This window comes from Manis javanica, chromosome 12 (genome assembly GCF_040802235.1).
Source record: "Manis javanica isolate MJ-LG chromosome 12, MJ_LKY, whole genome shotgun sequence".
NCBI lineage: Eukaryota > Metazoa > Chordata > Mammalia > Pholidota > Manidae > Manis > Manis javanica.
The window spans coordinates 109,780,657-109,808,286 of NC_133167.1; the positions used below are offsets into that span (position 1 = coordinate 109,780,657).

The 27,630-nt window shown below is 43.0% G+C and overlaps 1 protein-coding gene across 4 annotated transcripts in view; it reads left to right on the forward strand.

Annotated features, from left to right (window-relative positions):
- The window catches only part of CSMD1 (CUB and Sushi multiple domains 1), a 1,487,013-nt gene that overhangs the window by 1,265,358 nt on the left and 194,025 nt on the right, over positions 1-27,630 (forward strand). For all 4 annotated transcript variants that reach the window (XM_073219228.1, XM_073219229.1, XM_073219231.1 and 1 more), the window contains 3 exons: positions 13,495-13,686; positions 14,113-14,239; positions 27,332-27,534. In XM_073219228.1, coding sequence (XP_073075329.1) covers positions 13,495-13,686; positions 14,113-14,239; positions 27,332-27,534 — 522 coding nt within the window. The remainder of the gene's footprint in view (positions 1-13,494; positions 13,687-14,112; positions 14,240-27,331; positions 27,535-27,630) is intronic.

Genomic DNA, 27,630 nt, shown 5'->3' on the forward strand with positions numbered 1-27,630 from the left:
TCTGGCTGACATTGTCTTCCTCCTGCCTCTAGTCTGTTCTGGTGCAAGTCAGACATGTCATGGAGCCCAGGCAGCTCTAATACAGGAGACATTAGTAATTTTATTTCAAAGGAGTAAGAAAATGACCTTAAGGCTCTTATGGGTTTAACAAAGGGTTTGATGCCTTTTTGCAAGCTGTCACATCCATCCAATCCCACAGATTCAAGTTTGTTTTTCACACTCTTTACTGATAGCCTGGATTAGAAATGCCCGGGGCTACCTCTGGGTACCCTTGCAGCCTCACTGATTTCACATGAATGTTATCCTCCGTAAGTGATTTCACATTTCCCATTCCCCAGCCTCATGTGACCACGGACGTGGCCGCAGTGCTTCCAGGGCCCACAGACCTCTGCGCAGGAGGCTCGGCTTCCAGGGCCCGCAGCACCCTGTGCAGGAGTGCTGTGCAGGGACCCGGCTCTCAGCGAGCATTGCACTGGGCTAAGACAAATAGGAATGGCTTTCCCCACAAGTGTTGGGGGAAGAATACTGTAGGCTCCGGGTGTTGACGGGAGTAAACACACAGGCAGCCTTGAACGTGTTCTGCGGCCACCCCATAGCCACTGGGAGGTGGGTGGCCAGCCGTGAGTGCAAAGCTGCGCTGTGGTGCGGACGGAGACACCTGACCTGGGCTGCCGGGAGGAGGCCCCGAATCTCCAGCCGCTTCTCAGAGGGAGGAAGGGCCCCGTTCTAAGAAAGGGAAGCCACACAAGGTGAGGCCTGACTGATTAACTCAGTGTCAGAGAGCAAAGCAGGGGCAGAGGTGGGGATGCGATTCCCATCCCTGGCCCTCTGATGGGGCACTTTGTCATCTCACTGCCCTGTTGACGTGAGAGCATCACAGGGACCAAAGGATAATTTACAGTGTTTTTAAAATTCCAGTGAGACCTTGACATGCTCGGCATCTGTGGCTGTGTGGGACTCGCCTAACGGGATCGTGGGTCACCCTGGGGGACCCACATCTCAGCCCTCCGAATCTGGACAACTGATCATGTGTGTACCGGTCTGCAGCAGTCAGCCTAGCTGAGCATGATTTTCCATGTGGTAGAGTTGGTGAAATAGTTTTTATTTTATGATTGATACTCCTTCTATTTTGTGACAGTCTGGTAGTGGACACACTGCTGCTCACTGTCATCTTTCAGAGCTGATGCATGTGCTGTTGGCCTCCGGTGCTTTGAGAAAGACAAAAGGACCTAAAGAAGGGCAACACCAGTAATTTAATTATGAGGCTTAAACTAAAGCATATGACTTGAGTGTGAAATAAATGCAGGCTGATAGGTGAGATCATCAAATGCTATGAAATAATAACATTTTATGGGAAGAGTGAAGACAGAGGGAAATAAAAAGCAACAACTATTATATTAGTCAAAGTCACAGATACATTGTTTTTACAGAAGGTCATTCATAGGGAGGTAAGAGTCTCAGACTTACATGCCTTGTCTGAAAGGAAACACTGGGTAGTAGGTCACAGGTCATTTTATTTCTGATTTTGCTATTTCTTTTTATGTATTATCACATTCTTAATAATGCTGTAAAAAGAAAAAGGCCATAAATCTATTCAGATGCGAAATTACTATTTTTCTCCACTCCACGAGTTTTGATCTAAGGATATTTGAAGGTTCTTTGGATCTCTACATCATCAAATGACTTACCTTTTTTTTAACTAAGTAACCATTTCAGAAAACACTGCTATGAAGGTAGTGCCATCTGTTAAATCCCAGCACTAGGCTTCTGAATGAGGAACATGAAAACATAGCTTGGAATTCAAAGGCTCCAGAGTGACACACCACCAGTCAGCAGCAGACGCCCCTGAGGAAGGCTCACTGTCCAGCACTTTAACCTACTCGGTGGGAGCCCAGGGCACCTTCCAGGCCTCGGGGGACAGGGCTCTGAGTTCTGTCACTGCCTGCTGCAGTGCTTGTCATGTCACAGAATATATGTTTCCTCTGTAAGTGGTGGCTGTTGACCTCTCTTCTGAAATTCCATGAAAGTGGAAAAAAGTCAGAGAGATTTTAACTGTTGAAATGGCGGTAATTTTTTCTTGTGTTGATTTCAAGAAAGCTTACCTTGCAGCTCCCTGTAACCGCTGGGTAGGCCAGGGGTTGGATGTGAACAATGAGAAGAGGGGTGGACGGCAGTGCGGTGTGTCTGAATGTGGTGACTGTGCCCCACTGGCTTGGGACAACGGGGAGGGTAGATCTGCAGTGGGCAGAGGGAGGCATTGGGGGATGATACGATTTTGACATCAGTTGGTGTTCAGTTTAAAGTTTTAACCTGCCACAAGTGTAGCATAGATCATGGATGCAAAGGAAGTTAGAATTTGCTCATTAGACATTGTGCGACCCAATTCTCAGGAAATGCCAATGGAAGCAAGGCAATAGAGGTGAAAATGTGACAGATTTCCTAAAAACCTCTTGCTTTACAGCATCACTGATGGCTGGACTATAAAGGAGTGAACTCCAAGGGCTGAGCACTGACTGACAGGGTAGGTTCGGTGCCAGCAGCCCCACAACAGAACAGGGGCCATCATGCAGGAATCCCAGCATGTCCTGAGACAGGGTTTTGTCATTAAGTTAGTAAGAAACATAATTCCTTTATTAAATGGCAGGCAGACGGAGCAGGAAAATGCCTCCATGGTAGATTGAGGTTGTGGGTCAGGTGGGGGTGGGCGTGACCTGTGGCTGGGGGATGAGCTGGCCCTTTGCTCATCCTGAGGTCAGACTCCTAGCGCAGCCACACCCGGAGGTCAGATGCCTGGAGGGGCCCATACAGCCTGGACTGATTTCCTGGAGCCTCACACATACGTTCTGGTCAGTGAGGCATCAGCTGAGGAACAGGGGTGATTAGATTCCAGAGGCTGCGGACATGCTGGAAACTTCTAGGGCAGTGATAACGCTTCAGTGTGAAGCAAGGCCTTTGTGAAATGGGTCTGTTCAGGAGAAGGATTCGCTTATCTGCCCTCCTGTACAATAATTGAAAGAAATGCTAAAAGTTGTTTCTTCATGTATATTTTTATTAATTTGAATGGTTAATCATTTCAGTGAAATTTTAGGATGTAAAAGACATATTCCCAGACCTAAAGGCATAGATTGGTTCTAATGGGAAAAAAAATAAATGATTCATGAAAAGTGAAGAAAAAATCTCTGCTTCTACTCAATCTGTGGTTCAGGTTCTGGTAAAAAAAAAAAAAAAATGCATGAAATATTTGTTGTCATTTTATCATCATCAAACAAAATTCACTTAGACTGAAACAACACTATTTTCTGTCCCTAATTCAATTTCTGTATTGAAATTCATATAATAATAATTTCATGGAAAATAAGCAAGGAATATCCATTTTATTATATAAATATGCGTTTAAATATTTCCACATTGGTATGTAATGAGAGCTCACTGGTATTCCCTCAGTGGAAAATCAGTTTATGGAGAAATATGAAATCCTAGGTTTGTTAAGTAATACTGTTGAATTCATTCTGAAATTTCACTGACTGCATATTTGAATATTGAATATTATATTTAAGTCTTCCAAAATTTTTAAAAACAGGGTATTAAAATTTGAAAGGCATGTGTTTATTCTCATGATTTTAATAGCACTTGCAAATCATTAGAAGCTTAGTAATTTATTTGAATCAGAGGCACTTATTGACAAATTGGAATTCATGGAAGCACTAATGAAACTTAGTAACATGAATACATTTCACTGTTTCTATTTTAACTGCCTAACTTCCTTAGGTGATGCAGTGAACAGACTATTCGCCATCCTGTCTCTGTCTCCAGGGGGGTGAGTTTTAAATGGAGTCATAAGCGGTGTGCATGGAGAGCACCACAGAATAAAAAACACACAGCACAGCACTTATCACGTATGTGTGGTAGGGCTCATGGGACATCCGGCGGGGACCGAGCGCTCAAGAGGAGTATCTAGGGAAGCCTCCGCTGAGTGGCTGAATCCGATCCTAATGGGACAAGATCGAGACAAGAAGGAGCACTTGCCCGGGGCTCTGGTTGACCCTCCCGGACCTCCTGGCAGCAGGAGCAGTGAGGTGGGGCAGGCAGGGCTGGGCAAGCAAGAAGCCACAGCAGAAGGCAGGGACGTCTGAGCGAGCCCCGGCCATGGGCTTCCGGGGAGCAAGGAAAGGGAGGGGGTCAGAGGTTCTCTCAAGGTGTCAGCAGCATGGGCACCTTTGGGACGAGCTGCGAGGTGTGGCAGTGGTGCCCACGTGGGAGGAGAGGCAGTCCTTAGGCTCGACTTTGCTCGCAAAGCTGGCTACTCTTCTGCTTTGTTTGGCATTCGGCTGTGGCTGCTGTGTTCTCCATCACACTCAGCACACAGGAAGCCCTGTATCGCATGTAAACGTCTTTGCAGGCAAGCATCCTCCGTCTGTGCAACGGCGGGAGACCATGCTGCAGCCCTGAAGTCAGGCGGCTGGCATTATTAACGATTCGCAGCAAGCCGAGTGCCCCCTGGCTGGCACTTACAAGTCACAGTTCAGCTGATGGACGGTGATCAGTCACACAGTGGTCCTTTGGAAGAGGGAGGGATGGCAGACGCAGAGCGGCGCTCACCTCCCGGTGCTGTGGCATACCCGTACTGGTCTGGTCGTGGCTGTCACTTCTTAGGAATCAATGGCCTCCCTGCGTGGCTTGAGGTGGTGTGTTCTGGCATGTGGCTTGACAGTCACTTTGTATTTATTTGCTGTAGAATAATAAAAGTAACGTTGTATGAATAATAAGAGCAGCAGTGAATCCAAGCATTGTTGGTGATCCCTTATACTTGCACAGCATCTGCTTATGGAGAGCTCAGCATATTCTCATCAATCTTCTACTTTTTTAGAAATTCTTTGCGTCTTGGGGCAGGCGGGAAGAAGCGTCAGTGTGCCTGTGAGACACAGGCAGAGGGCAGGGAACTGGAGGCAGGCTTACCAGTGCGGGGCTCCGGAAGCGTGAGGCCACGCCCCCGGCACCCCCCGACTTCCCGCTCTGGCTGGTGCCCGAGCGCAGGCAGCCCCGGCAGCCTGGTCAGGACGGCCTCGGTGCCCCTCCCGGCGGCGTGCCTCCTCTGTCGGCACTCTGCTGCCTGTGCCTGGAGTCTTAGACCGTGTCCGGTAGGGGCGCCCTACCCGCCCTCCGAGACTCTTTTTTTGGCTTGGACTAGCAGCTCACGCTAAGAGAGGGGTGAGCAGTGCTCGCAGCGGGCCTCTGCCCCTGGGCTAGTGTGAGGTCCCTTCGGTTCTGGGTAAATTTGACTTGGCTCTGGGGAAAAGAAATGACCCAGTTATTTTATCAGCAAAGGAGAATTAAATCCCCCATGGGACTTTTCAAAATGATTTTCATTCATTATTTATTACATTTTTTGGCAAAAATCAAGTGAATCTTCCTTAGCAATGAGGAGAGACATAGTCCTGTGTCTCCTCCTCCAGTTTGTCAGAATGTGTCTTAAGTCCCGCATCCCTGCTCCCAGGGGAAGGACCAGCGGAACCCGGGGCTAGTCAGGACTCAGCAGGGGGAGGGCCAGAGGCCACACAGGGCCACTCAGCGGCTCAGGAAACACGCCTCACGCTGTGGGCAGGAAACCGCCGGCTGTGCCCCCAGAAGGAGCGTGTCTGTCTCTGGGCTGCCGCCATTCCTTTGGGCTGTAACAAAACTCTCCCATCTGTCTTGCTTAGGATCCTGCAGCTAACCATTTTGTAAGACTATTTTTGGATTAAACAGGACAGCATAGACAGGACTGCCTAATGCATCACAAGGCACAGAGTGTATGTCATGTTCTCTGAGCTCCATGTCCTGCCCCTTCACATTCACCGCATCTCATGGAAATGCACACGTGAAGTCAGTGCCCACTCCATTTATTTGGCTCTTCAGCACATAGAAGACCCTGAGATCCATGGGTGAAAACAATGAGTTAGCCACAGCTTGTATTTCACTATTAAAGAAAATTTTATTCTCTATATTCTCTATTAATTTTTTTAAAAAAGTATTGTCAGTCTGGGTATTCTCATATAAAAGCCAATAAACGCAAACATAAATGTCATTAAGTCTTAGACAATGGCAATTAAAATGATACACTGGAAACCTCTACAGCTAGTAAATGACTGTATTAAAAGTTAACTTGATGTGCTCTTAATTTCCCTCCTCCCATTTCCCCACCCACCATTTTCACTTAGTGGATCTAGTAGTTCTTAAGCAAGATGGCAAAAAAAATAATCTAGAAAATGTCTACCATTAAAAATTATGTAGTTCAGTTTCACAGGAATGCTCAAGTTGCTTTAAAAGAACATTGTTTAAAGGGAGTCTTGGTCTATAAAAAATGTGCAGTTATAATCTAATCATGGTGCTTGTGATAGACCCAGTGGCAGAAGTCTTTCATTGCCTCTTTGTCTAGGTATTGGTTCTATATCGATACTTATTTTCATAAGCTGTCAAAATCTGTATTCAATCTAGTTTTAATTTCTACCCTGTTTTGATATTAAATTATGAAAGGATGTATTGTAAAAAACTTTCAGTTCTTCTTAACTTTGGGTATGGCCATGGAGATTCTCCAGAACTGCAAACTCCCATGGCTAAATTTTAAAGAATCAGCAGTAGTTAATTAGATACTTGGAAAAGTCAAGGTATTTTAAGCAATTAGTGAGTTTCAGAATTTAAAATGAAAGCATGCTGAGTTTTATTTTTTTGAACTTCATTCCTAGACATACAATAAAAAAACAGACATTTCCAGAGAGGAAGTTACTTCTTATATTATGCTGCATGTAAGAAGACTAAAAACTACCACTGTCTTGCAATGTATTCTAAAATAATCAAATTACATTTTGTGTAGTTAAATATGAAAGTGTTTGGCTGAAGTCATTTCACTGTACTTCTGGATATCCCTTCGTGTAAGTGTATCTGTGTGTGCATGTTTGTTTTTATTTGGGAAACAGAGACGTGCCCACAAGCAATCATGATGCGCTGTTTGCGGCCACCCATGCACCCCTGTGGAAAGTCCAGGTGGCTCATTTAGAAGCAGCCATATGTCGTACTGTGTGGCTGCCTATAAATGGGTTGCCCTGTGCTAGCATCCTGCTTTCGCAGAAACCCCGCTGAAGGAGCCAAGACACAGCTCGGGGCCCTCCTCTGCGTGCCGCCCAGACGTTTGTCCGTCCTGTTCTGCTTAAGCACGTGTTGACGTGGTAGCGAACTTCCATTGAGTTCTGAGCCCTATAGGGCAAGGCCAGGCCTCTATATTGAAGTACCGTATGGTATCATGTGAGACATTATAATGTATATTAAGTGCTTAATAAGAGTGGGTTGGATTCATGACTGATGTCTCTTTCAGATGTAAGACGACAACTGTTGTGTGTTCTCTCTCTTTGTGTACAGACTGTGAGCTCCTGGTGGGCAGGGCTGAAATTGATTAATTTCATTTTTTCAGCATTCTGCAAAATATCTGAGGTTCAGTAGGTACTTTACAAATGTATTAACTAACTGGATAATTAAGGAATTAACGCTGTAGGCAAGAGAGTACTGTATTCAAGGTATGTTCTCTCAACTAGACGACCTAAGTCACCTCTTTTTCTGCTTCCCCGTAATGCCCAGTATATTAGGTCGAAATAGGAACACATCATGTAAGGAGGTTATACTAAATCTTTTTATCAGTAACAATGATATATTGCTACTATATATAAATGACCGCTTTCATTATCAGGTAGAAATCATAATAAAAATACATCTTAAGAAAATAATACATATTTAGTATAAAAATAATAAATATATACTTTAGGAAAATACACATTAGGAAAATAATAGCTTAATCTGTAATTAGAGTAGCAGTTTTTATGTCAGCATTTGTGCTTAAAACCAAACTGCATGAAAGGCACAGGTGTAGTGACCCAAACATCAGTAGTGACCGGACACCCGAGGTCCATTCTGTCTGGTAGGAGGAACTGCACTCCTAAAAACCTACAGATGGTCCTATTTCAAAAACAGTATGTTCTACTATTTGTGTCCAGTATAGAAATAAGCAAATACAAGAAAACACAGAAATAATTGGGAAAATAGAAAATCTAAAAGAAGGCAGCACCCCGGAACCCCAGAGAACACTGACATGCGTGCTGGGTGATGGGTGTGTCTGCGGGGCCTGTTCTTGCCACATTTCTGTCTGTTGGGTGCCCAGTACCGTTTGTTGCTGTGTGTTATAGTACCTGATGTCTCTGTTGGACACCGAGCTCTATAAGGCCTAATATTTTCTTGTTCCTTGTCCAGAAGGTGTTCAAACCATGTTTAATTATTTTCTAGAAGATGTTGGCAGTGGATTTTCCACCCCCCACCCCCGGGCCCAGCACACTGGGCCCATGTGGCGCTCACATGGGGAGCAGCAGTGTGTTGCATCTCTTCCCCTGACCCCTCCCACACAGGCTCTTTGTCTGTCCTTGTCTGAGACCATCTGTCTGCTGCCCCACCCATCCCACAAACCCCCTTGTGTGCATGATACACATTTGCCTGCCTCATACCCATGTGCGCTCGCCTCATCCACTGCCCGAATCCCACTGCCACAGACTACCTTTCAGCATGAAATTAATATCTTAACAGTTTTCCTGCTTTTTAAAGTCACTCCAGTCCGTATTCTGCATCGCTCCTGGTTGTGTCTGAAATACAGCAGTCTTCATGCCACTTCCTCCTGCAGACCCTTGTTCCTCCCCGGGACCGACGGCTCCCTGAGCTGGACTAGCTCCCCAGGGCTGTGAGCCCTCGCCAGTCTTCGCCCCCGAGCTCACAACCAAGATTCAGCCAGTTTCAGATGATAGTGGGAATTGTCCTGCCCCCCCAGGGCATACCATATTCTTCCAGACGCCCCCGGGCTTGGGGAGACTGCTGGGCCTCCCTCTGGTGCTGGAGCTTCCGGTGCCTGCGCTACTTCCCGACCAGCTCACATCTCATCTCCTCTACAAAGCGTCCCTGTTCCTTCTGAGCCTCTTGGTCTTCACATCCACCTCCGCTACAGCATTTATCATGCTGTTTTAAGAATATTTATCTTCCTATCTATGTAGTTAACTAGACTCAGAAGATAGGGGCGCCAGTTCATTCCGTTCTACTCACAGTATCTAACAAAGCCTCAGCCTCAGAAGTGATGATGAATATATTTTGAAAATTTATAGAATGCACTGATGGAAGTTTCTTACCACAGTGTGTGAGTTAGGACAGTACTTACTAGTTGGACTGTTCAAAAACTGATCCAGGGTAAAACGCGTCCGTCCTCTGTTTCTACACCCTTGTGTGATCATAAATTTCTGTATGTTCATTTGAAAGTTGTAAGTTTGTCCAGTTGTTCATAGAAGGTATCAGGGATTTGTAGACAGGTGTTCTTGCTCAGTTAAGTTTCAGAGCTCACCTGGGCATACGGTACCTTCTCAATAGGTGCTTGGGTAGCGGCTGAGCAAACGCACGTGAACACAGTCATTGTTCAGCCCGCTGCATGAATGGGCTCTACCTAGAGCAGGTTCTCTTTACACACAAGTGCTTTATTTGGAAGATAAGAACTAGGCCAAATACTCTGGAGTTAAGTGCAAGTCTCTGATAACACTAATAGTTTATTAGACTTTGAAGAGATAAAGGATTTAATCCTTAAAAATATTAAGACTAGGTAAATACTGCAAAAGATGTAGAGTAGTGATTTTCATCAACCCAGTGTTTGCAGCCTGTTTGATGAGAACATTTTGTTCAGAGTATCTTTGCTGCTTGTGTGACTCAGGAGAAATAACGGGAAGCAAACAGGAACAGAATTACTGAGCAGATTCAGGAAACAAGTGCAACTCTTCATAATGTTGAAACAAATAATTTTCTTTAATCTTTTTTAAATGTCTTATGACATAAAGAAATACAGAATCAGCATTTGTACCAATTTCCTGCAGGCTAGCAGGTTTGAGATAGAAAAGGATTATCTTCTCTATATTTTTAAGGTCATTACTTGTTAGTCTTAAGGCTGATCATTCTGAAGTCCTTTAGGTTCAGATTAAAATGGGAAAATGTCTCCTTTAGAGGAATATCTTTGTAGATCTAACTCTAAACCTTAAGAAAATATTTTGACTTTTTTTTAAAATAAATCACAGGAATATCCTTTCCTGAAATGGAGAATCAACATCACAGAATTCTATATTGCTGTTTCAGAATTCTGATAATATACATCAATTCAACTGATTTCATCCATGTTTAAAAACAGTGTTGAAATGTTTGGGACACAATGATACTATCACTCCTGAACCATGTAGCCAGTTAAGCTCAGTTAACATGAATGTCTCATTTGTGGAGAAACAGCAAAAGTAGGGCTGCATTTTAGTGCATGTGGTACAAGAGCCCAAGAATCAAGTTGGAAGAGAAATTTTGGACTTCTGGAGATTTTTTGCTAGTCCTTTCAAGATCAATGCTACTTTTAATGCCTCCTCCAGGAATAAATGTCATGGATTGCACCTGTAACTGTGACTAAATTATTAAGCTGTATGACAAGTTCTGAGCCAGCAAAGCTCTCATCAGAGGACTGAGAACTGCAGGGCTGAACTCTGAAACATCCACATGCTTCCAACTTCTTGACGGGGAGGTGACACTGGGTGCAGCCAGAGGCTTCAGGCTCCCCTGGGAACCCAGTGTAGGACTTTTCCCAAAATAATACATTTCATGAAGCTGTCAAGGACTTGAGTGATCTTTTGAGAAAGTAATAGAAGGCATCATAAGAGAAGAGGGTGGCTGGTAATGGAGTGACTACCCTGTCATAAATAATGTGGCCTGACTTGTCTACATGGCAAAATGTGATTTCAAAAAACTAAGCAGAACTCTTTTACTTCCCTCCAAAAATGTTTTAGGCAAGTTTTGGGGCAGAGGAAAATGTTTCTTCAAGCTAGTTTTAATGTAAGTATACTTTTGGATTTTAGAACTTTGTTAACATTTAACTGAAGCCTTTAAAATTCATGCTCCCTGAACATAGAATGTTCTGAGTAACATTTAAGCATTGACATCTTTATGCTATCCGTAACACTTACGACTAAGCTAATGAGACGGTCCATAAGTCACACAGGAAAATCAATGTCATTACCAACACAGGTATAAATCTCCATTGAGGAAAATCTTTTCTAACAAAACTCTTCTGGGTAACCAGGAAATAATTTATCGTCTGAATGAAAAATCTTGTACAAGCTAGTGTGACCATTTTTGTCCAGGCCCCAATCAAGCTCAGAAGATGGGCGAGTTTTATAGCTTAGTTTCATAGCATTAGATGGACTGTACCAACTTTTCCCCATCCTAAGTCTCATTAAAGCCTTCCCCAAAGGCAGATAAATCATCTAGTTCTTTAATGTTACTTACATTTAGCTTCAACAATCTAATCAAGGACTTTAGACAGCTCTATTTTCAGAATATATACTCGTTCAACAAGCATTTTTATAAACTTAAAAAACCCAGATACATAGTGCCCCTCAAAAAACCTGAGCTCGTGTCGCACAGGGCACGAACCTTGGGGACAGCAGGTGGTGGCTATCCCTGTGGGCCGCCTTCATGCCCAGCCTCCCCTCACCAAGGCGCCCTGCGCGTGCTGGTCCTTTGCAGTGCGAGCCCCCATGCAGGTGGTTCGTGTGCTGTGGGGTCCTGCTGCAGGCATGTACACAGGGAGAGGTGCTGACCCTCTGTTGATACTTTTTATACCTGGATTTTGACCACTGCCTATTTCCAACTTGATGCTCCATGGGCATTTGATATTCAGATACCTAACTTGACTTCAGCATAATGAAATATTTTGAAACATTGTTTATGATCATCCAAATAGCCCCGCTCCCACAGACATTTTCTGCCTGTACCCTTTCTCAGATGTGGCCAGTGAAACCACAGCCCCCTGGCAGGTTTGTTCAGGGGAGATGTTCCCCAGCCTCCTGCCCTGGCAGCGTTGCCTGAAAGCCATTGCAGAGCTGGTCACCTCTGACCCAGCGCCAGGTAGGACAAGAGCTGCACGGCTTCAGTTCCTTTTTTCCTTCCGTCAGAGAGACCCTCAGGCTGCACCATCTGTGAGGCCTTTTGTGACGCTGAAGTCCCATGCTGTTGGTCATCCATGAATTCAGCAGCTTCATGTCCCGTTCTCCCGACTGTCCTGGCACTGTGTGGTCAGACTAGGGTACTCAAATACTTGCACGAGCCCTGAAGCCATTTCTTTTAATTCCTGCTTCCCCTCTGCGGCAGTTTAAAGGTCCCTTTGTTTTGCACTGAAATTGATAAAATCTTTTGGTCTCTCTTTCTGGGCATCCTGAATTAAAGTTATTTGAATTTTTTAACTAGATCAGAGTTATTGTCAAGGCACAGTTGGTAAAGATGGACACTTTTCAAAAAGAAACTTCTCTTAGCAGCTGGGTATAAATTACCAAATGTGAACTCTTTCCGCTGTACAAAGTTGCAGAACTCAATCTTGATTATGTAGAGATCGTAAGGGTAAAACTGTATTGTGAATTTAAGGATGTATTTTTCTTAATGGAAGCCATCTCAAAAAGAAGTTTGACAGGCAGACTTAGAAAAAAAATTGCATGTTCATAATATTCATTCATTCATTCATTCATTCAGTCTTGAGAAATGGCCAAGTGTAAGTCAGGTGGAAGTAAATCTGAGCAGACCATGTGGCCTCTCAAGTTTCTAACTCTACATTTTAAATGGTCAAATTTGCATCAGGAAATGAGAGAAATATGTTAGCATAAGGCTGTCTCCACAGATGGCCTTAAAATATTGCCCCATATAAAAGCAATGTACAACTCTCAGTACTGCAGAAGCTAAATCTTCACTTCTGTCATCTATTTATTTGAGTTTAGTTTGACAAAGTCTTTGTAATGACTCATTTCTGGCCTTCCTGTTGTGCGTGGAGTTGCCTGGTAGCCTCCTAACCACCATGGGCATGCAGCAGGTGGTAATTCTCAACCCCCTGGCCCCCCTGAGCAGGACCAGCCTTATTTTCCATGCAGCTAAGAGCCAGGATCTTTAGAGGAAGTTGGCATGAAGGTGGAGGCTCTTGATGGTGCACTAGAGTTAATACTGGCTGGAAAGACTCCCAAAAGCCTTGTTTTATTGAAAGTACATGCATAGAGTTACATCGTCTCCCACTGGAACATCCCTGGTTGGGACATACAGGGGGCATGGGCTCTCCATTGGAGAAGGCTGGAGGCTTCCTGGGGAATCCATGGAGACGCGGACCAGCAGATGACCGTGTGGAACTCTGGAAAACACTCTCCATATAATTACATGAACAGATTGGAGCAAATAAAGTGATTCAACCTCCACAGACAGCAAAAAGTTAACACATAGACCCAACCCAGACCCACGTTTATTTTCTCCCTTTTAAATTCGGCCTCCTTCTTCTCTCTGCATTTCAGGGGACAGCTGGCCGTCGCATCTGTCTCAGCTTCACGATAATGCGCACACACCTGCTGCTCCTCGTGCTCACTCTTCCCTCCTTTCTCTTAGGTTTTGACCTAGTAAAATGTGAGGATCCAGGAGTCCCTAACTACGGCTATAGGATCCGAGATGAAGGCCACTTTACTGACACTGTAGTTCTGTACAGCTGTAACCCGGGCTATGCCATGCACGGCAGCAACTCCCTGACCTGTCTGAGTGGCGACCGGAGAGTGTGGGACAAACCGCTGCCTTCCTGCGTGGGTGAGTTGGGAAGCCAGCTTCCATCCCTGCCCAAGAGCGTGCCTGGGAACACCTGCTCCACACATGCATCCTGGGTCTTCTGGAAGAGGCAGGATTTCGACTGCACTCTCTCCATTGTGTGTGCATGTCTGTGCATATGAAAGACTTCCCAGTCCTATTTTACTGAAACTACGTGCATAGAATTACTATCAGGATGACAAGTGTTCCTTTGTTTTGTATTCTCAACTTTAATTCCAGAGAGGGTAGTGCCCTCCCAGCAGAACAATGCTTGTGAACAAGTAAAGAAATGATAGAACCAGAGAGATCATTGTGATTTCTTGGTGCTCATATAACGCAGACGTGTTGGTCTTGGTTTTTAAAAGCAGCAGAACAGCAGCAACCCCTGAGGCCTGGAGTAAGTTTCCCCATGTGCCTCTGTCTCTGCAGCAGAGTGTGGTGGTCACATCCATGCTGCCACTTCCGGGCGCATCCTGTCCCCCGGCTACCCGGCTCCCTACGACAACAACCTGCACTGCACCTGGACCGTGGAAGCAGACCCCGGGAAGACCATCAGGTACGCGTCTGGCTTTGCTTTCAGTGGAGTGAGAGGAGAGGCACGTCTCCTGCTGTAGTGGAGACGCTAGTGCAGCTGTTACTCTCCGTGACTGCGTTTATGGTTCTGAGTGAAAGAAGAAAATGTCAAGGGGCAGATCCACTTTTGGTTGGCTCATGTGCTTGCTTTGGTATCCCTTTGAAAACTGTGTTAAGCCATCTTTAAAAGAATAGAAAGTAAGTGTATCCATTAGCTTTTGCTGTATAACAAACTGGCCCCCAAACCTGAGTTTCTTAAATTAATTACTTGTCTACCCATGACTCTGTGGATTTCCTGGGCAGTTCTGATCTGGAGGGTTCGGCCAGCTGTTCTCAGATGGCCTCACTCATGTGTGGGGCCCAGCTGGTTGGCGGGGAAGGTAGGCTTGGCCAAGCCAGGTTTCTGTTCATTCAGTAAGTAGAAGGTACACAAAAGGTGGATGGCAACACGGAAGTGCAAGAGATGAGAACCTTTTCAAACTTCTGCCTGCATTATATTTGCTGATGTGCCATTTGTCAAAGCAAATCTCATGGGCAAGATAAGGTGTCAAAAAAAAAAAGTGCTCTGAACTTCCATGGGAAGAGAAGCAAAGTCATGTTAAGAGGCTTGCATACGGGGGTTGGGAGAAATATGGCATCATTTTGTAATATACCAACATAAGTTTGAGGTAGAACAAAACATTCCAGTCTAAACTTACACACGTAAAGGAGAATCATTAAAATTTGTCAAAAATTGTGTAAACATTTCAGTAGAAGCTATTCTATCCCAGTTGATCTAATATGGTAATGCCTTCATTACCATTTTGTTAGTAAACCAACAAAAACCGATCTATTTACAGTCAGTTCCCCATGTTCTAGTCACAAGGTTATGTCCAAAACCACAGTAATTTCAAAATAACTTGTCCTTAATTTCTGATGAACGAGAACACGCAGTCTTTCCCAAAGTTCTCAAATTTCCTTCTTTCACTTTCTTCTTTCATTGTAGTTGCTCTTAAATCTCGACAAAACTTACTTTTTAAAACCTCTGTCCCACCCCAAAAGCCTTATCCACATAGCTCTGACCCTTTTATCCTTCCGTGCCCACAAAGACTGAATGAATCTGGTGAGGTCAGCTCCTCCGTTGAATACATAATGTGGAAAGAAGGCGAGCAGTCAGAGCCGGAGACCTCCTTCCCGGGCGGGTAAGTGGAAGGGAACGCTCGCCGAGCAGTGGTTCCTGCCCTTCTCACAGAAGGCGCCCCAGCAAACGCATGTGTGCTAAGCGGTGCGGACTCATGATGCTGCAGCTTTGCAACTTAGTAAAAGTGAAACGGGATGAGTAGAGGAAGAGGAGATACATAATTGATTCCACGGTGCTCTGTTTCTCTCTGTTTGACATCCATCCTCTCTGAAATTCACCCTCTTTCTTTTAATTTAATCACAATAACATCTTGGAAGTGAGTTAAACTAACATGGCATAAACCATTACCACCATCAAATCTTGAGAAACAAAGATTCTCACTATGTGAAAGAAGCAAGAGAAAGAACTTAAAGCATGTATATAATGTAGGATATGTTAAAAGAATTAATTTAAAATTAGTTTCCTTAATTAAAACAGAAGATTAACTATGGAGACTCAAATAAGGTATCTTTGGGTAACAGAATGTAAGATTCCGTATTTATGGTAACCAGTCTGCATTCAATTAAAATCACTTTTCCATTGAACTAAATAAAATTAAATATTAGTTGTTAACTTTGAGTTTCTAAATGCTTGATCTGGGTAATATAAAAGCCATTACTCTAGTTTTGGTTTTGAAAAGTTCTAAGAATCATCTGTGCTTCATGAAATAATTTTACATATCCAGGGCATATTTTCTTCTAGGATTTCAAATTTTTGTATTGCTTACAAGCCCCCTCACAATGAGCTTCCCAAGACTTAGAATGGGCATTGTTCTCCTAAATGCCAACAGGTGATGAATTCACTACTTGCAGTTGAATCTAATAGTTCATAAACATTCTTCATAAGAAAAGAAAATAAAGAATGAGTTGAAATACTCAAAAACGTGTAACTTTTGAATCATGAACTGAGATTGCTATTTACCCATCAGTGTTCTCGAAAAAGACACTGCTCACACCTCATCGCTGTCCTGGGGACCACTTCCCTCACTGACAGACCCTTTGAACATGATAGTTCCCCTCTCAGATCTGTAACCAGACCTTTTTAATTTAAGGCATAAAGTTCTTCCTAGTAAGGAAATTAAGAAGGAAGCATTAGTGTGTATAATGTACTTACTTAATTCATTCTGAACTTCACCCCAAACTGTCTGCATGATTGTTTTTTTTTTTTAAGAAAATATATGCCATTTTGAGTTTGGTGGCTTGGAAAATAACATACATAAAAGTACATAATATGTAATTTTAGTCTTAAAATGGTTCTAACACTCAGGAAGCTAGGGTCTCGCCTTAGCTGTAGTATTTGTTGGCAGGTTTGCTACGGCTTAGTCATTTCACCATCAGTGCAGCCACTCTGGTCCCTTGGAAATGCGGACCACATTGGTCATGTAAACATAAGTCCAGGGATTAATTTAAGTATTAAAATATTCTTACCAAAAATGGAATTCATTATTATACATTCATACTATGAGTTTTTTAATGTAAATGTTTTTCATGCTCAAAGAATGAATAAGCACCAGGATCTCAGGAATTACAAAAGGGCGGCTTCAGCATTGCAGGCCAGTCATCACTGGGCCTCCTTGGATTTCACTGAAACCCAGAGCGATTTCTGATCATTCTTGCTATAACTTTTTGCTCAAGGTAATAGGAGAACACCAAATAGTTATTGTTATAAGGCACTTGGGTCTGGAAGAGCTTTGTAATCTTAACATATATTCTGTAAAGCAGTTACCTGGGCAGAATTTAATTAGAAGTCTAATCACAAAATATCATAGTAAATTTGGCCACATTTAGAGTTATATGTAAACATTTCTCTAAGCAATCAGCATATTTAGTTGCTGAGCAATGCTATAATTTATATAATAAAGTAACAGCATCATAAACCTCTTCAACAAGCAGCATCGAGGTGGTGTTTTACATAATTGTGTGTGTATATTGTTCCCTAGTTTTAATTGCTTTCTGCAAGTGTAATTGTGTAGAAAACTCACTTTGAAAGTATTACTGTTCTTAACTGTTGACAGGAAATTACATTTGGAAGTATAGTTGAGGGGAATTCTTTAGAAAAGCTCATGCAGTATTAAAAGCCTCAGAAGTGTATCAAACATATATACCAAGATTGTCAAAACTGTCTGTACACCGAGTTTGAAATAGAAATGTGAGTTGGTGATCCCAGTGTCCTGTGGCATGTCCGGGAATCGTGTTCTGGCAGTGCTGCATAGTAGAGAGATTAAAGTGAGACATGGGTAGACATCTGGGAATAGTGTGATTTATGTTTGACCAGACTTCTGGATCTGTATACGAAATAGACTTGAGGAAGACGGCAGGGAAATGAGGTCACTTCATTGACACTTGCATCCAGTCTCAGTGTTGAGCCTTAATATTGTGCTGGGGACACGAGGTGGGGCTGTGGCTGGCACAACAGATAGACCTGAGACCAGGAATCAAAACATCTAAGATTTCTCCTTTCCTATGAAGACCACAGTGGGATATTTCTGTAGTTAACGTAAGGAAATGAGCAATCAGGAGAGTTTCAGCTATGCAAGGAGGAAGCCAGTGGTGCAACAGAGTCCGCCCATGTGTGGCTGGACTCCAGGCCTCCTCCCTGCAGCCGTGGGGGCAGCTGCAGGGCCCGGAGAACCCCAGCCACCCGTGAGCAGGCTGCGCATGCGAGACGCTGCCCTGTGCGCCTGCCGCTGCCACGGGTGAACTCAGCAGCACCGGTCCCCGGCCTCTCAGGGGAATCTCAGGAGGCACTCGCAGACTAACTGAGGCAGTGCGCGAGGACCGCTTCTGGTGTCGCTCCTCAGCCCCCGGGGTCCTGCGGGAACACAGGTACATCAGGGACCGCAGCCGATGGCACGTCCTCCTGAGGTCTGGGTGACCAGGCACAGCATCCGCCTTCAGTCCCCGCGCAGACAGCAGAGCGTGTCCTTACGGCGGTGCCTTCTCTCCTGGCCACACACCCGCTGGGCAGTCTGTATAAATGGACAGTCAGAGAGGGGGTTTGCCGACGCAGTGGAAAGGGCAGAAAGAAGTGAAAACTGATAATACGGGAAGTGAGGCTGGAATGAGGCGTCGCTGAGGGCAGGTACAGCGGGAAGCTCGCTGCCGGCTGCTGGCTTTGCTGCGCTGGCGGCGTCGCGGCCCTCCCCGCGGATGCAGCCCGGACACCTCCGTTCCGTCGCTATGTCATCACCCGCCGGCCGGCATCTGCCTCCCAAGGCCTTGGCTCATGTCTGCCTTCCTCCAAGTGGCTGGAGGGCTGAACTTCCAGTATTTTCTTCTACTCCTTATTTCTCCCTCCCCAGTCTCCAGTGTTTATGCAACAAAAAAACAAAATATGAATCTATGGCTCACAGTATTCTTTTTGTGCATTAAATTTCTTCATAATAGACACTGAGAAAAAAAATGAGCGACACACAAGCCCAAGCTGTCCGCCCTCCATTTGTGCACCTCTGTCCCCTCACCAGCTCCTTGCAGCCCCTTCCTCAGCCTCCTGGGACCTTCCTCTTCCTTTGCCCTCCCCCCCGCCCTTCCCAGCGCCCCCCTGACCTCTCCAGTCTGCCCCTCCCGTCGCTGATCAGCAAACACAAGCCCTGTTGGACCACAGACCCTCTCCGCCCGGCTCCCTGCGCCCTCCCAGGCACGTCCCCGACTGCTCACACCCACCCTCCACTCCAGCACCGACGCCCGGGCGCGGGCTGGCCTGAGAATTAGAGTTATTCTCTCGACCTCTGCTCTCCCGGGCTCTCCTCGCTGCCTCACCTCCAGGTTCTTCCCGCCTGTAGGGCCCAGTGACAAAGTCAGCTCAACAGACATGTCGCTATTATCTCATTTAAAAGTAATCCATTTCTTCTCTGACCTCAACACTTCCATCCTCCAGCCCCCTTCTTTCTGAACTTGTGTGTTGACACCAGAGGCACATGTCCAGAGACGCCAGGTGAGCCTCTTCCCAGCCCAGGCTCCCGTCGCTCCCGTGCTCGTGGGACCATCAGGTCTCCTTGGCTGTGTGTCCCAGGCCCCCGGCCGGCCCGTCCCCACCCAGCCCTCAGAATTCACCAGGCCTGTCACCAGAGCTTCCTGTTAGGGTTCTCATCCACTGTTCCAAAGCTAAGGAACATTTTTTTTTCTGTATTAAAACTACTGTCTTTATATGGCTGAAAAATGAATGAACGTATAGACATTTTAGAGAAGTTTTTTTTTTTAAGTACATTCCCCCTTTCAGGACACCATTGTTAGCACATTAACGTATGTCTTACATGTACTGGTGAATAATCTGTAGTGTGTGTGTATGAGATTAAATAGTGTCTCTCATTGGTTATGTTATTTCTGATTTTGGATACTACACATAATCATATGGCTAATGGCATTGCAAGTAAATCTTTGCTTATATTTATCATTAACACCTTAGAATAAATTCCTAGAAAACTTTTGCTGGGTCAAATGGTTGAAACATTTTTATTGGTCGTAATACAAAACTTCCTATAAAACAAAAGATGATCATTTCACTTGCTCACTTTAAAAAAAAAATATGTTCCCAGCTCATTCTGTGCATAAGAAATTCAAGGTCATTAGCATGACAACCAGAGTTGAAAATTTGGTATATGTATTTTATACTTTTTCAATATAAACACAAATTATAAAATTGAATTTAAGTATTTTTACAAAAATAGAACCATTTCATGTTATTCTGAAGATTTTTTCTTCAGTTAATAAACATAGTCAGAGTTTTATGTTCCTACTTGTAATTCCACCTCATTCTATTTAGTCATTGGATAAATACTCTGTGGCCTGAATGTTCCATAATTTATTTAAAGTACAGCCTGTTGGGATATTTGGGATGTTTTCAGTGTTTCACTCTTATCAGCTATGCTATCATCCTTCCAATATATCACCTCAAAGGGTACTTTTTATGATGAATTTCTAGAACTGGACATACTATGGATGCACATTTACATTTTTATAGCTATTAGCAAATTGCTTTTAAGAGGAGCAGGTACAGTTTCTACCACCATATCCTCACTGAAACCAGACAGTCTTTAATCTTTCCCAATGTGGTAGGAAAAAAAAAAATTCACATTTTCTTAAATTCATTTGTAGCTTTTATATTTTAACCTTTATTTTTCACATCTTTCGCATTTGTTTAGTCTCTTGCTGCCTCACTGCCTTTCTTGGATTCCTTTTCCCCTTTTCTCTGCCAGACCAGCCCCTTTCCAGGCATCTCGAGGCAGAATTAGATGCATGTTCTTCTGTTCTCCCCGGAGCTGCACCCACAGCCCACTAGAGCTTGTGACCCTGCACCACAGCAGCGTGTGGGCTGTTCCTCATGTTGCCGGGGCCTGAAACGGCTGAGCTTCTTGGGATGATGTTGTATGTTATTCAGTTCTTATACTTTCCCTTCTTAGTAGTTTAGTGTCCGGCATAGTCCAGTATTGATTTTTTTAAAGAAAAATGGCTGTTATTTTATCTGTATTTAAGTTTTGTTATATTTTTTGTTGGAGTCATGAGACATTTTCCAGAATTGCAAAACTCACGCCACCAGGTTGCATGTTTGGTTTGTAGTCTATGCAGGCTTCTCATTCACACGTAACGTGCATAAAGCTGCACAAAGTACAGGCGTGTGGCTGATCCACAAAACAACGCCCTGAGCAGCCAGCAACCAGATAAAGAAATAGAGCATCATCGAGAGTGGGGATGCGCCCTCCGCGCTCTGGATGACCACTGCCCTGACTTCCGATGAGTTCTTCAGTGTGATTCATTTGTGTCGGTTCAAGCTCGACCTTCAGTCCCTGAGAGATATGTCATTTCATTCATGAATGCACCGTAATTCATTTATTCATTCTGGGTATTGATAGATATGTGGGTCGTTTTTACCCAGCCTAAGGTTATTACAAATGGTGTCAAGTTGAATATGTTTCCCCCAGTGTTATTTGGTGAACGTATGTATGTTTTTCTCTGGGGTGTACCCCCAGGACTAGAATTTCTGGTAATGGTGAATTCTGCCTTCATCTACAATATATACTGCCAAAACAGTTTTCCAAAGTGGTTGTGCCTACCTTACTCCTCCCAGTACAGATGAGATTTCTAGGTGCTCCACCCTCCCACACACTTGGCATTTACTGACTTTTTCATGTCAGTCATTCTGGTGGCTGTGTCGTAGTTGTAACTTGCATTTCCCTGATAACTGATCAAGGCCAACATTTTTTATATGCTGACTGGCCTTTTGAATACTGTTTTATGAACTGCCAGTTGGAGTCTTTTGCCTAAGTATTTATATACCAAAAATCTAACTTTTACTTACTGATTTGTACATAGATTTATATATCCTTAATTCAGTCTTTCGTTGACCATTTATTTATCATTTGAATTCCTATACTCTGTGGTTAGTCTTTTTGTTCTCATAATGTCTTTTGATAAACACAGGTTCTTAATGTCAATGAATCAAATTCATTTTGACTCATTTTTCTTTTATGGTTAGTGGGTTTCTTATCTATATTTAAATTGTGTTATATCAGATTTCTTTCGGGGTTGTTGTTTGTGTTTTAGTGCCCAGATTAAGAAATCCTGCCTCCCCAAATTTATAAAAATATTGTTAGGTTTTCCTGGAGAAGGTTTATTTTACCTTCTACACTTAGTCTCCATTCCATCTGAAATTACTTTTTATATATGGTATGAGAAAGATTTGGGGTTTTCTTTGTCATTAATGAAATTCAATCAGCCATTTGTTGAAAAGTTAATCTTTCTTTATTGTAATACAGTGCAACCTTGTCACAAACCAGATAATTATATATAAATAGGTTTGTTAGGGAGGACTGACATCACTCACAATGTGCAATATTCCGATCCTTGACATAATGTGTTGTTCTATTAATTTAGATCTGATACAATTTGTCTCAATAATGATTTATAGTTTAATGTGTGGAAGTCTTGCACAATACTTGTTAGAATTATTCCTAGCTATAGAATATTTTTTGATGATGTAAGTAGTTTTATTTCATTTTCTATTTGTGGCTGCTATATGAGAATGAATTATATTTTTATATTTATTTTTGTAGAATTATCTTGCTAATTCTAAGAGTTTGTAGGATTTTAAATTTTTTCTGCATACACAATAATGTTATCTACAATAATAAGACATTTATTTCCTTTTTCCAGCTCTTAGCCTTTTTTCTTATCTTACTGCAGTGGCTACAATCTCCAGAATAATATCGATTAGAAGTGGTGAGAGTGGGCCTCAATATTCTATTCCCAATCTCAGAGACTAAGCATTTAATTATTTATTTACTTCAATGTGTGCTCTTTAATTATAGAAAAAATCTCCATAATGGAAACAAAAATTTAAATTAAGTTTCATTACCTAAAATTTTAAAAATTACTTCAAAAAAACTTCAGTAAAATTAATGGAATTGATAAGTCAAGTTATTTTTACAAGGTAAATAACTAGCACAGTGGGTTTTTTTGCTCACTTGACTGCACTTTATGGACTCACCTACTCATCGGTATTTACTGAACTTTTCACTCCTTCATTGGTGGTCACTCATCCTGTTTTAAATTTACCACCAATTTTAAAATATTTTGTAAACATAAGCTGTATTTGTGTATGTTTCTCTATATTGATCTTGAGTCAATTTGGTAACCTGTGTTTTCTAGAAAACCACTTTGTGAAGAGTTTAAAATATATTGCCATAGATTTATATACAGTGACCACTGAATTTCCTTCTTTTCTTTCTTTCTTCATTAGTTCTTTAAAATTTTTATCAAAGTACTACATTACACAGTATAAAAGTGAAATCCTACAGTAATTATCACATAAATAGTAGTTCCCTGCCCCACCTTAACTTCTAAAATTGATACACAGTGTGAATTTTGCATTTAATAAACCTAGTGTGTCTTGAGTATTAGGAAAAACAGTAGCAGCTAGACAAATTCTGGTGAGACGGGTGGACACCCAGGACAGAAGAAGGTCTCAGAAGGAGACAAAGGAAGACTAAGTAGCCGATAAAAGACTTCTTAACAATGCGGACCAAAAGATGCCAATCCTTGTAGTATTAAAGGAAAATAACTATCAACCTGGAATTCTGTATTCAAACTATCATTCCCTAGTAAGGGTAACCTTGTATGTAATTATTATTAACATAGATCATGGTACTGTAAATCATTTAGGGATGTATATTCACTGGGGATATAGGACAGGAAGACACTTGTATCCATCTAAGAACATGATTTAATACAGACAGAAATGGCTGAATCATTTGGAGACATTTGAAATTGCACAGTACATCCCTTATGGGTGTTACGCAGGTCAGACAGATAAGCTGGCAGGTGCATTGCAGATTTCCAGCATACAATTTCTAACCTCATTTAAAACAGAAACACAGCATTGAGTTAGAACCTGCATATCGTTTTCAAGTAAATATGACTGTAAACATGACCATGTAAGAGGAACAAACTGCCAATCAATACACAGAATCACTGCCTTTTATGCCTCATACCCTGACCAAAATGGAATAGAAATGGAAATCTCTAGTAAGAAAGTAATGTAGGGGAAGAAAACATTCCCCTTTTTCCTGTTCAGCACTTGAGCTTATCTAATAAATTGATACAGGACACATTAATAGGAGAAAAATGAATGTAATTTTGTAAGTATGGGAGCCCCATGAAAGTTACGATACTCCCAGAAGTGACGGAAGCAGGCAGCTTTCATATCCTTTAGACAGAAAAGTCAAAAAGAAACGACAAGACAAAGGATTTGGGGCTCGGGGTAGCAGATCAGCGTGCAAGAAACAAGGTTTGCTGCGGGTCCTCCTGAGCCCCGGACCCCCGCCGCCTCCTCCTGATGCGGAGCGGTCACCGTGCGCATAGGGATTTTTTCCTGCTTCTAGGGGACAAAGGAGGCCAGAGTGTCCTTGCTCAGCCTCTTTCTTAAGTAACTTTAGTTCAAAATAGTCAATATGCCAAAGCAGCGTAATTTGGAGATCAGATTCTGCTCAGTAACAGACATACTATTTTGTAAAAAGAAAAAAACGTATGAGCAGTAGCTTAATATGGATTCTGTAGCCCTAAGTGCACAAATTAGAAAAAGAAGATAGTTTGAAAATTGGTAAGTTAAGCTTCCAGCTAATAGAATTTGAAAATAGTATCAGTAAATTCAAAGAAGTAGAAGTGGAAAAACAACAAATCAGGTAAAAGAAATTACGAAAGAAACAACATAGAGAGTTAGCAAATCCTCAAACTGATTTTGAAAAAGAATTTGTGAGTACGGTAAGTAGCTGATAGAGTTCATCAAGGTAAGATATGGAACCTAAATAAGTGATACTAGGAATAGAAACAGGGATATACCTGTACAATAGACATTATTTTTCAGAAAATTTAAGAAAATGATAGATTATCTTATACTAAAATTTTAGAAAGATCTTCTGGTCAAAAGAAAAAAACAGGGAAATGGCCGATTAATGACGCTAACATAACCTTCATATCAAAGAGCAAGTATAAGAAATAAAATTTAAAAGTTGAGCTCTGTAATTCATCCCATTATTAGTTTAAAAAGAAATAACTCCACAGTCATCTTAATAGATGTAGAACTTCATATTTTTTCATAATCAACAACATAACAAGATAAAACAAAAACCATCCTAACAAAATAAGGAGCATCATATTTTTCTTAAAGTGATAAAACATTTTAACAAAATGAGCAAGCATATAATATGATTGGTGTGATATATGAAACAATATAAACAACATGTTACAGAGGTGGGAAATCATATGTGATGAGGTATTTCAGAGTGCATGGACTTCCTGTATTCCTCACCTATGATTTTGATGACCTTATCTAGTCTCATGTTTTAAAGCAATTTATTTCCTGAAAACACATTTATTATTTCCATCCAGATTTATCTTCCACATTCCCGACTCGCATGGACAACTGCTTTCTAGCTCTACTCAATGTCTAGGAGGTGTCGTGAGCTCAGTGTGCCTGGAGCAGAATCTGGGCCTTCCCCATCCCACAGACATTTTCTGCCTGTACCCTTTCTCAGCTCTGTTGATGAGAAATCCACATTTTTAGTAGTTTCTTAGGCAAAAACCTTGGGTGACTTTGCATCCTTGCCCCCCCCCACATGCCTCCCCGAATCCTGCTTTCTCTACCTTCACAGTGCATCCAGCATCTTACCGCCTCCCCGCACCTCTACTCTCAAGCTCGTGCACAGCGTGCATCCTCAGGATAGCTCAGGTAGCGGTTCTCCGTTCCGTGTCTTCTAGTAGAGTAGCAGGAAAGTACAGTCTGCTGTCAACACAGCAGGTATTGAGTCGCAGGTGCGACGACTGCCTCACTAAGAATGCTGCATCGGCGTGTCACTCAGCATGAAGCAAACATACTAAAGTCTCATGACACCAAGTTTGGGTAAAGGCGTGACGAGACCTGGACGGCACATCATAAGAAGAGCACAAGTGCTCACAGCCGCCGGGAGTCCGACTCGGCAGTTCTGCTCTTCAAGCCTAGAAAGACCCTAGGGCGAATCCACCACGGTGTTGACGGAGCACCACTTGTCATTATTAAAATGTAGAAACAAACTGTCTTTTAGTTGAGGACCAGACAAACCATGTATTCATGCTTTTGGAGTAAATTAACAATCTGCTTTGTCAGTGCAGTGCATCTTCACAGAATGATGAACATAACAAGCATCTTGAAAATGATAAGCATACATGCCAGCTGGTATCTATTATGTAATTGTTAGACACACAAAATAGTACTGTATATTATTTGGGGAAATTTATGCACACATGTAAATAGGAAAATTGTGAAAATAGAAGTGGGCACAGTCCGTCACAACTTCAGAATGTGGGAGAAGAACAAATGAATTAGTGGAGAGGAGGGGAGTATCTGTAAGCTTTTATTTTTAAAAAGATATGAAGCAAATAGGGCAAAATATTAATTGTGGTGGTGGTTACAAAAGTGTCTGCTATATATATTCTGTACTTCTCTTTACATTAAAAAACATTGAACATGTAAAAATACATAAAATATTTTATACTTCATGCAAGGTGAGATAGTTGTTTTCCTTGAATATGTAATACAATGCAGAATATACTGGGATTTGCATATAGTGTTTTTCCCGTCATCTTTTGCAATTTTTATCATCCTTACAATTCTGTCTAGTATGCAGTAGGGAGGAAGAACAACTAACTAGCACATTCAGAGAATACCACTTTTTGCTGCTGTTCTAGCTGAACTCCCCGCCGTTTGAAGTGCCGTCGACAGGCCAAGGGCCCAGGTCTGCTGCCTCTTGCCGCCTGTATCTCGGGTCGCTCTGAAAGTGTGTGTGAATCTGATCGAAGTGTGTTAAGGTACCACAGAGACAAAGAGTTTATATTACACGCTTCTGACTTTGTGTTGGTATTTCATATCATGTGTCTTTTCCTGAAATATGATTTATAGAAATAAATACAGCGTTGGGTCGCTCTGGTAAGAGGCCCTTGCGGCGTGCTCATCACCTCGGCACATGTTTCCCACTGTGGGCACGGCCACCTATTGGGCATTCCAAGAGCAACATTAAAAAGCTGACTTCCCGGAGCTTAAAACAAAGCTTGGTGCAACTGGCCTTTGGTTTGTGCACCCAAGAAAGCTTGGAATTATAAAAAGAGCTGACAGTCCCAGAAGGGGTTGTTTCCCCCTTCAACACAGAGCTCACCACATAGTGTCCACCGCAGATGTCATCGTGGCTGGGCCCTGGTGTGCACAGGCCAGCTCCTGTCTGTGGGTCTCCACACCCTGGCCCACAGCTGTCGGATGGGAGGCCCTTCTTGGGGTTGGTGCAAAGGAGATGAGCTGGCTCATGCGACCTTGTGTGCCGAGCATGCTCGTCTGAGCGGGAAGCGCTGTTCTGTTCAGGGGAACGTTTGCTCATGCTGTGCCCTCTCCCCGCAGCCTCCACTTCATTGTGTTTGACACTGAGATGGCTCACGACATCCTGAAGGTGTGGGACGGCCCGCTGGACCGCGACATCCTGCTGAAGGAGTGGAGTGGCTCCCTGCTGCCCGAGGACATCCACAGCACATTCAGCTCGCTCACTCTGCAGTTCGACAGCGACTTCTTCATCAGCAAGTCCGGCTTCTCCATCCAGTTCTCAAGTAGGTGGACGATTCCTTCTCCTTTAGCTGCGCCTCAGCTTTGCCAGGAAGTCACCTTCGTTTGAATCTTAGGCCTCTCCCTGTTTGGGTAATATG